Source organism: Oncorhynchus masou, chromosome 1 (assembly GCF_036934945.1).
Source record: "Oncorhynchus masou masou isolate Uvic2021 chromosome 1, UVic_Omas_1.1, whole genome shotgun sequence".
Classification (NCBI taxonomy): Eukaryota; Metazoa; Chordata; class Actinopteri; order Salmoniformes; family Salmonidae; genus Oncorhynchus; species Oncorhynchus masou.
Window position 1 is genome coordinate 23943244 of NC_088212.1, and position 10429 is coordinate 23953672.

The 10429-nt window shown below is 42.1% G+C and overlaps 1 protein-coding gene across 1 annotated transcript; it reads left to right on the forward strand.

Annotated features, from left to right (window-relative positions):
* Positions 1-4865: 4865 nt before the first annotated feature.
* LOC135551460 (tumor necrosis factor ligand superfamily member 15-like) lies at positions 4866-6325 on the forward strand. The gene is made up of 4 exons (XM_064982987.1): positions 4866-5060; positions 5542-5557; positions 5657-5710; positions 5798-6325. The coding sequence occupies exons 1-4, from the start codon at positions 4866-4868 to the stop codon at positions 6280-6282; spliced, it is 750 nt and encodes a 249-aa protein (XP_064839059.1). The 3' UTR covers positions 6283-6325.
* The last annotated feature ends 4104 nt before the right edge of the window (positions 6326-10429 follow it).

Sequence of the window (10429 nt, forward strand, 5' to 3'; positions counted from 1 at the left end):
AAGGGCAGGGAAATTTTTGACTGTTGTTGTTTTTGTAATCAGTGGCTGTGTTGGAGGGGAGTGGTTTCTCCTGTCCTATTAGTACTTTAGTCTCCTCTGTTTTAGCAGCAGCAGTTGTGACAGTGGTGGTCTCGTTGCCAAAGCAAAGATAGTTCTGCCATGTTGTTCTGCAGGGTTATTGGAGGAAGGAAAGAGAGGAAGGCTCCACACCACTCTCTCACTTGTGTATCTTACATAGTTATTTTCAAATTATCTAACTTTGCTCTTTGGTAGCTCTGGCAACTATGTGTGTGTTTTCTATACCTGTTCACTCCTCTCCCTGTAGGTTTTACAGACGCTCCCCACCCCTTGGCTGCAACCCTTAACACAGAACTACCCTATGCCTTGAACTTTTTCACCCCTCTCTCTCCAGATGAAATCCTGCAACGAGTGAGGACCGGCCGCCCGATAACCTGCCCACTCGACCCCATCCTCTGGACTGGGGAGTTACCTTCTCTCAGTCCTTACTCCCTCACCATCTCATACCTGGCCACTGGCTGTGTCCACTCTGACTTTCAAATTGGCCCAAGTCGCTCCCTTCCTCAAGAAATCAACACTCAATGACTCTGACGTTAAAAACGACAGACCGGTATCCCTTCTGTCTTTTCTTAGTGGAGCATGCTGTCTCTGACAAACTTTCTCGCTATCTCTCTCAGGAAGCTCTTCTTGACCCTAACCAGTCAGTCTTTATGATGGGTCACTCAACCAAGACTGCTCTTTTCTGTGTCACAGAGGTTCTCCACCCTGCCAAAGCTGACCCTCTCCTCTGTTCTTATCCTCATAGCTCTATCAGATACTCCTCTCCACCTTCTTTAGGCTGGGCGTCTCAGGCTCTGCACACTCTTGAATTGCATCCTAGCAGGCAAGCCACTCCTACCAGGTGACGTGGAGAGGATCTGTGTCTGCACCACATACTCTCATTACTGGTGTCCCCCAGGGCTCTGTTCTAGGCCCTCTTCTCTCTATACACCAAGTCACTTGGCTCTGTCATATCCTCACCTGGTCTCTTCTATCATTGCTATGTGGATGACACTCAACTACTTTTCTCCTTCCCCCCTTCTGACACCCAGGTGGCGAAATGCATCTCTGTGTGACTGGCAGATATCTCAGCTTAAATGTCAACCCACCACCTCAAGCTCAACCTTGGCAAGACGAAGCTGCTCTTCCTCATGGGGAAGGCCTGCCTACTCCAAGACCTCTCTCATGGTTGACAACTCCACGGTGTCTCCCTCCCAGAGTGCAAAGAACCTTGGCGTGACCCTGGACACCAACCTGTCATTCTATGCAAACATCAAAGCAACTCATTCCTGCAGGTTTATGCTCTACAAAATCCGTAGAGTACGACCCTACCTCACACAGAACGCTGCAGCCCGGTTGGTGTTCAACCTTCCCAAGTTCTCCCATGTCACCCCACTCCACTGGCTTCCAGTCGAAGCTCGCAGCCACTACAATACCATGGTACTTGCCTACGGAGCAGGAAGAGGAACTGCCCCTCCCTACATTAAGGCTTTGCTCAAACCCTACACCCCAACCCGAACACTCTGTTATGCCACCTCTGGTCTCTTGGCCCTCCCATCCCTGCGGGAGGGCAGCTCCCACTCAGCCCAGTCCAAGCTCTACTCTGTCCTGGCACCCCAATGGTGAACTAGCTTCCCCCTGAAGCTAGAACAGCAGAGTCCCTGCACATCTTCCCGAAAACACCTGAATCCCTACCTCTTCAAAGAGTATCTTAATTAATCCAATACCCCGACAAAATGTGGACACCCCTTCAAATTAGTGGATTTGCCCATTTCAGACACATGCGTTGTCAGAAGAAGAACTGCTTGTCGGGAGCTTCATGAAATGGGTTTCCATGGATGAGCAGCCACACACAAGCCTAACATTACCATGTGCAATGCCAAGCGTTTGTTGGACTGGTGTAAAGCTTGCTGCCATTGGACTATGGAGCAGTGGAAACGCGTTCTCTGGAGTGATGAATCACGCTTCTTCATCTGACAGTCCGACGGACAAATCTAGGTTTGGCGGATGCCAGGAGAACGCTACCTGCCCGAATGCATAGTGCCAACTGTAAAGTTTGGTGGAGGAGGAATAATGATCTGGGGCTGTTTTTCATGATTCTGGCTTGGCCCCTTAGTTCCAGTGAAGGGAAATCTTAATGCTACAGCATACAATGACATTCTAGACAATTCTGTTCCTTTCAACTTTGTGGCAACAGTTTGGGGAAGGCCCAATTTTCCTGTTTCAGCATAACAATTCCTCCATGCACAAAGCGAAGACCATAATGAATTAGTTTGTTTAGATCGGTGTGAAAGAACTTGACTGGCCTGCAGAGCCCTGACCTTAACCCTATCAAAAGCCTTTGGGATTGGAACATTGACTGTGAGCCGGAGGGGGGGCGCATCTCCATATTAATGTCCATGAATTTGGAATGAGATGTTCGACGAGCAGGTGTCCACATACTTTTGCTATTGTATTGTACTTACTTTTTCTATTGTTACATTGTCGAAAGGTTAACCTGCAAGTAAGGGAAAGGGGAGACCTAGTCAGTTGCACAACTGAACGCACCAAAATGTGTCTTCCGCACTTAACCCATCCCTCTGAATCAGAGAAGCGCTAGGGGGCCTGCCTTAATCGACATCATCGGTACCCGGGGAGCAGTTGTTGTTGGGGGTTAACTGCCTTGGTCAAGGGCAGAACGGCAGATTTTTCCACCTTGCCGGCTCGGGATTACTGGGTTAACGCTCTTAGCTCTTAGCCAATAGGCTACCTGCTGCTCCGGTAAGCATTTTAGTGCACTGTGTACTTCATGTGCATCTGACAAATAAACAAACTTGAACTTAGAAGGGAAGGGGGTGGGCATCCAGAAAGAGGGGGGGGGGGGAATATGGCCAGCTTTGTGGTTCAATTGTGAAAAATATTGAAAATACATAGCCCCGTAAATTGTGTTCGTCAAATGTTATGAAATCTAAAAATCTCACATTAGCTGGTAGACTGACAAGTCACAGAGATAGCAACAGAAGAGTAGGATATGATGGAGAAAGACACACCAGACAAGACACAGAGATAGCAACAGAAGAATAGGTGATGAAGTTATAATATCCACCAGGCACAGCAAGAAGAGGACTGGCCACCCCTCATAGCCTGGTTCCTCTCTAGGTCTTTCCTAGGTTTTGGCCTTTCTAGGGAGTTTTTCCTAGCCAACGTGCTTCAACACCTGCGTTGCTTGCTGTTTGGGGTTTTATGCTAGGTTTCTGTACAGTACTTTGAGATATCAGCTGATGTACGAAGGGCTATATAAATACATTTGATTTGATTTGAAGAGAAACACACCAGACAAGAAGCAGAGACAGCAACAGAAGACTAGGATATGATGGAGAGGGACACCAGAAGAACAGAACAGGCCATAACAACAGAAGAGGATAGACAAAGGAGACAGTAAAAAGCAAGAACCTAAGACAGGAAACAGATGAAAAGAGAGACAGCAACAGACAAGATACAGCAAAAGTGACAGAAGAGATGGAGAGAGAACAAAGTGTGGATGAGCACACAGTAGACAGTATCACTACAAGCTACTCCATAGATTCTAATTAATTAGGTTTATTTGCAAAAAAAATATAACAGGTGAAATGCAGACAGTGAAAAACTATAACATGGTTTCCAAAGAATTTTCAGGTGAGGTGAAAAGGCCTGTAAAATTACCATTAAACAATTGTTTACTTTTACAGTTTTTACAACCAGGGCAGGGTAAGAGAGGAGGGTAGACAAGAGACAGCAATACAGAAGACTGTGAGACAGCAACAGAAGAGGGCAGACAAGAGAGACAGCAACAGAAGACAGAGAAAAAGTGATGGAGAGAGGAAGAGGAGTGAGCACACAGTAGACTGTATCACTTAAAGCTGCTCTATGGATTCTAACTAGTGTGTGCATGTGTGTGAGAGAGAGGGTGTTTCGGTACTGTGTGATTCTTTAATCAATTTAGCTTATTGGGCAGGTCAAGTTGTTGAATGGTATGGAGGTTTTTGACAATACACTGTAGACAGTGGTGTAAAGTACTTAAGTAAATATACTTTAAAGTACTACTTAAGTAGATTTTTGGGCCTGTACTTTTATTTTACTATTTATATTTTTGACAACTTTTACTTTAACTTCACTAAACAAAATTCTGTACTTTTTACTCCATACATTTTCCATGACACCCAAAAGTACTCGACAGGAAAATGGTCTAATTCACACCCTTTTCAAGAGAACATCCCTGGTCATCTTTACTGTGTCTGATCTGGCGGATTCAATAAACCCATGCTTCGTTTGTAAATAAATAAAAAATATACAAAATGTGGCCGTCTGCTTTGCTTAATATAAGGAATTGATTTATACTTTTATTTTTTACATTTGATACTTAAGTATATTTAAAACCAAATACTTTTAGACTTTTACTCAAGTAGTATTTTACTGGGTGACTTTTACTTGAGTAATTTTCTATGAAGGTATCTTTATTTTTACTCAAGTATGACAATTGTGTACTATTTCCACAACTGACTGTAGATGTATGTATTCCAGAGTAGAGAGTGTTCCAGAGTAGAGACCTACAGTAGCTACTGTAATTAAGTACTAGAACTGTCTGCTGTGGCAGGTACGAAGGTGCCAGTTACGCGAGAAATATATTCTCTCAGCCGGGGGAGGATCCCCCAGACCTCCCTATTGGTTTGGGGCTAAACTCCGAACGTTTTAAAATCCTAGAAACGCCCCTGGGTGCAACGTGGGCGAGACCATTGATATAAATCGGACTTGAATGTCAAAATCCATTGAGTACTCCCTACATGCTGATCATGACAGCTGCTGGCGCTGAGGCAGTTTGCTGTGAGATCCCTGCGGAGAGTGACAGGAGTCGTTATGCCCGAGTGAACCGCAGAGACAAAGGGCGGCCAATGTGCTTCACTCGGTTCGCTGCGCTTGTCTCTTTACTTCTGTCTTGTTTGGTACTCTTGCTAAACGCATATCATCATAAAGCAGCAGACTACCAGGTGAGCTTCTCATTCAACAGCGCACAAGTGTTATTCGATTAAATCAACCTGTTACCTGCAAATAATCCCGATTCAGAATAATTTATGGATAGTGTTGTGTGTGGTTAGAAACGAAACTGGTACAGTAGCCTACAGTAAATGTGTATAATTATTAGAGAGCCAACATCAGAACACGCTTGTCATTCTAATTGTGGTAATACTTGGACTGTATTAATCAATATATATATATATATATATATATTATATATATATATATATATATATTATATATATATATATATATATATAAATAACCTCGCTATGGAACTCTCAATCACAGCCGGTTGTGATTCAGCCTGGAATCAAACCAGGGTGTCTTTAGTGAGACCTCAAGCACTGAGATGCAGTGCCTTAGACCGCTATGCCACTTGGGAGCCAAATCAAATACATTTTTAAGAGATTATGCTCAAACTCTTAATGGATCTTGTGTTTTTATTTGTAGCACACTTCAGCTGGAGGTGATTCTATGGGTAAATTATTATTATGACTATGGTTATGATAATCTAATCATCATTATCATCATCATCGTCATCACTGTCTATTTTATCCCACCATAGGTGGCGTTCAACAGCAGCAGCAAATTGAAAACAATCTAAGTGCCCATCTGACAGGTACAATTATGATACACACACACTATTCCTTTAAAGACCAATTAAGACTAAGCTAAAAAGTAATGGCCTCTCTTGTCTCTCCTCCAGCTCCATACTCATTTAATCATTCAAACGTGATATACATTGAATGGGAGTACAACCTTGGACTTGCTCACCTTAGCGGCTTTAAGTATCATGACTGCGACCTCATCGTGCTCAGTGATGGCATGTACATGGTTTACCTGCAGATCACATTCCGGAGCCCTGGTCACTTTGTGTGTAACGAGGGGGAATCAGGTTTCATCCTCACCCAAAAAGTAATCCTGTTTGCAAAGGGATACCAAAAAAACAGAGACCTGCTAACAGCATCTGACACAGTGGACTGCATTCCCAAATCGAATGACTGTCAGCCAACTGGTTCACAGGGCTGCAAGGAGGAGTCAGGGACTCAGTACTGGGAAAAGTCTCTCTGCACGTCCGGGGTGTTTAAACTAAAAGCTGGGGACAGGCTCAGAGTGAGGAAGGGGGACAGGTACCATGAGCTGATGCTCCTTCAAGAAGACAGGACATTTTTTGGGGCACATCTCATTTGATGTTGTTCCCCAGAAACAACAGGTGCAGGGATAATAATGGACTTATATACTGCTATATATATATATATATATATGTATGTGTATATATATGTATGTGTATGTATAGCAGTATAAATAAAAATAATAATAATAATTAAAAAATTAAAAAATTAAATAATAATAATATGTATATTATTATTATGATTTTTTAATTGTATTATTATTTATTTATTTATTTATTTATTATATATATATATATATGGTTATTTTTGATTGACTATGCCATAACTTTGTTGTTTTTTGTGTCATCTCCATGATAACCTAACTTTGTGGAAATTAGTGTAATCACTAACCACACTTATCAGACAAATTAATGTCTTTCCACTGTATACTTTACTTACTACTTGGAGTTTTAATTTTATAATTATTTCATAATGTGTGTGAGAGAGCACTTGAAGAAGGAAATCAGTTGTATTATGCTCTCATAAAGTGTCCATAAATAACTTGTTGTTCAGTTAAACAGTGCATTAACACAGGCAGCGCAATTATGTTTCCACAAATTGGTATTTTGACCAATTAGATCAGCTCTTTTGCCAATATCAAAGTGTCAAACAAATGTGATCATAATGTGATATAAGGAGAGGCTACTCCTTCACTCTGAAATTTCATACATTTTACTCTGCAACTCCAGTAGATTATTTTAATCAGTCTGTTTCATATTGTTTCACCTGGTCAGCAACAGAGAATTCAAATGAGCAGGTGTAACAGATGGGGATTTGTAACCTCTCTCCTCAGCCTGAAATGTCTCCCCCCACACCCCAGAGAAGATGTCAAGAGGGTCGTCACGTTTATTTGCAAGACAGAGGTCTCAAGTTCCAGTCAGTCTCAGTGTGAGCTGCTCTAGGAGAGAAAGTATAATAAGCAAGAACAGTGATGTCCGTAACACAGGCAATTAGGGAACTTTCTATCAAATTAGATTAATGATCTTACTCAATGTCTAGAAAGCCTTGTAATCAGTTTGTGTTAATGAACGTAGCCATGAGTAGAGTCTGACTGTGTCAGCTACAAATGTCCCTAAAGCTCATCCTGATCTTCTACTGTATAAAAAATGAAGTGATGTTTGATGTGTCTCCAGCAGGATAACAACAGGATGAACATGCAATGTGTTGTTTACCATGTCAGCCTAACCTTACTTAAGAATGTAAGGAATGCACACTATTGCACCATTGTGATGGTCAACACCCAGTGTAAATGATGATTAACTGATGCATGGCTCACTGTGTCACGCCCTGAGCTGAGTATTCTTTGTTTTCTTTATTGTTTTGGTTAGGTCAGGGTGTGACATGGGTGATATATGTGTTTTTTGTACTGTCTAGGGGTTTTGTAGGTTTTTGGGGTTAACTATCTAGGTGTTTATATATGTCTATGGTTGCCGAGATTGGTTCCCAAATAGAGGCAGGTGTGTATCGTTGTCTCTGATTGGGAACCATATTTAGGCAGCCATCTTCTTTGGGTATTTTGTGGGTTATTATCTATGTCTAGTTGCATGTGTCTGCACTAGTTTTATATAGCGTCACTTTTGTATTGTTTAAGTGTTCTTTGTCTTCATTAAAATGTATGTATTCATCTTACGCTGCGCCTTGGTCTCCTCTTTACGACGAACGTGACACACTGTTTACACGGGGTGAGCAATAGTAATATTCCCACTGTGATTGGGTTCTGCACCTGTCTGCTCGAACTTAGTGTTGGCTAAGAGTTTACTTTGATGTTGCAGAAAGTAATAAAATAAAAACTAAAGTTTTAATTTTCACAGAACATTTTCACATTCACATTATTAGGCAATTGTCTTCACTTCCATTTAAAAGTCTACCCTTTATGACCTGTACCAATATCTGGGTGCATTTCTAGTGTGAAAAAGGTGTAGCATTTGAATTAATCTTTGAATACAGTAAATGACTTTGAAACATGTAAAATATAATTCATCTTATGAAAGAAGAAACTTACCCTCACATTAAAGGTTTGCATGGTGACCCTAAAAGGAATAACAAAATGCATCATGAGGCTGTAATATGACATCAGAAGCATGGGTGGGCTACATAAACAATAAACATGTGAGGACAGATAGAGAGGGGGCGTTTTAATAAAGTGATGGAGTCCAGGTGAGTAAAATGAAGCGCTGATGCGCATAACAATGGAGTCGCATGTGGCCTAGTGGTTAGAGTGTTGGGCCAGTAACCAAAAGGTTGCTAGATCAAATTCCTGAGCTGACAACGGCAGAATCTGTCGTTCTGCCCCTGAACAAGGTTCCCACTGTTTCTAGGCGGTCAATGTAAATAATAATTTGTTCTTAATTGACCATCCTAGTTTAAAAAAAATTCAAACGATGGTGACAGGTGTGCGTAATGATAGGCTGGCCGAGGGCGCCTGAGAGGGAGTGGAAGCAGGCATGACAAAACATGTGGGTTGGGTTTTAGGGGGTTGGGAATGGTATGATAAATATAATTTCTATGGGAGTAAACTGCACATGCCATTTTGTGTTATTGCTGCCAAATACTTTAGGGAAGGAAATAAATACCAGACTTTAAAAAAACTGAGTGGGTTGTGTTGAAAAATGGAATGTGGAATGGAATGTAAATAACCTCAATACTGAATCATGGAGAGAAAGAACCTTATACAGTGCCTTCGGGAGTATTCAGACTCCTTGACTTTTTCCACATTTTTACGATACAGCTTTATTCTAAAATGGATTAAATTGTTTTTTCCCTCATCAATCGACACACAATACCCCATAATGGGCTCCAGAGTGATTCAGCGGTCTAAGGCACTGCATCTCAGTGCAAGAGGCATCACTACAGACCGTGGTTCAGTCTCCAACCAGCTGTAATATTGTAAACATACTGAATTATAATTGGATGCATTTTACCGCCGTATCCTATGATTGGTTAAGACCACCCAGATGGTTAGGTCATGGTCAGTTGATCAAAACAAGACACCAGCTGTGAGTGGGAGTCCCATAGGGCGGGGCACAATTGACCCAGTATTATCCGGGTTTGGCCTGGGTCACTGTAAATAAGAATTTGTTCTTAACTGACTTGCATAATTAAATAATGACAAAGCAAAACATGTTTTTGAAAATTTTGCTAATTTATCAAAATAAAAAAAACGGAAATATCACATTTACATAAGTTTTCAGACCCTTTACTCAGTACTTTGTTGAAGCAACTTTGACAGCGATTACAGCATCGGGTCATCTTGGATATGACGATACAAGCTTGGCACACGTGTACTTGGGGAGTTCCTCCCATTCTTCTCTGCAGATCCTCTCAAGCTCTGTCAGGTTGGACATTCAGAGACTTGTCCTAAAGCCACTCCTTCATTGTTTTGGCTGTGTGCTTAGGGTCATTGTCCTGTTGGAAGGTGAACCTTCGCCCCAGTCTGAGGTCCTAACCTGCTCCAGAGTGCTTTTCATCAAGGATCTCTCTGTACTTTGCGTTGTTCATTTTTGCCTCAATCCTGACTAGGCTCCCAGTCCCTGCCACTGAAAAACATCCCCACAGCATGATGCTGCCACCACCATGCTTCACCGTAGGGATGGTGCCAGGTTTCCTCCAGATGTGATGCTTGGCATTCAGATCAAAGAGTTCGATCTTGGTTTCATCAGACCAGAGAATCTTGTTTGTCATGGTCTGAGAGTCTTTAGGTGCCTTTTGGCAAACTCCAAGTGGGCTGTCACATGCCTTTTACTGAGCAGTGGCTTCAGTCTGGCCACTCCACCATAAAGACCTGGTTGGTGGAGTGCTGCAGAGATGGTTGTCCTTCTGGAACGTTCTCCCATCTCCACATTGAAACTCTGGAGCTCTGTCAGAGTGACCATCGCTCAGTTTGGCCGGGCAGCCAGTTCTAGGAAGAGTCTTGGTGGTTCCAAACTTTTTCTAATTAAAAGTGATGGAGGCCACTGTGTTCTTGGGGACCTTCAGTGCTGCAGACATTTTTTGGTACCCTTCCCCAGATCTGTGCCTTGACACAAAACCAGTTAAAAAAATATGGATAAGAATAAGAGATAAAAGTAACAAGTAATTAAAGAGGAGCAGTAAAAAATAACAAATACATGGGTGCCGGTACAGAGTCAATGTGTGTGGGCAACGGTTAGTTGAGGTAGTATGTACAT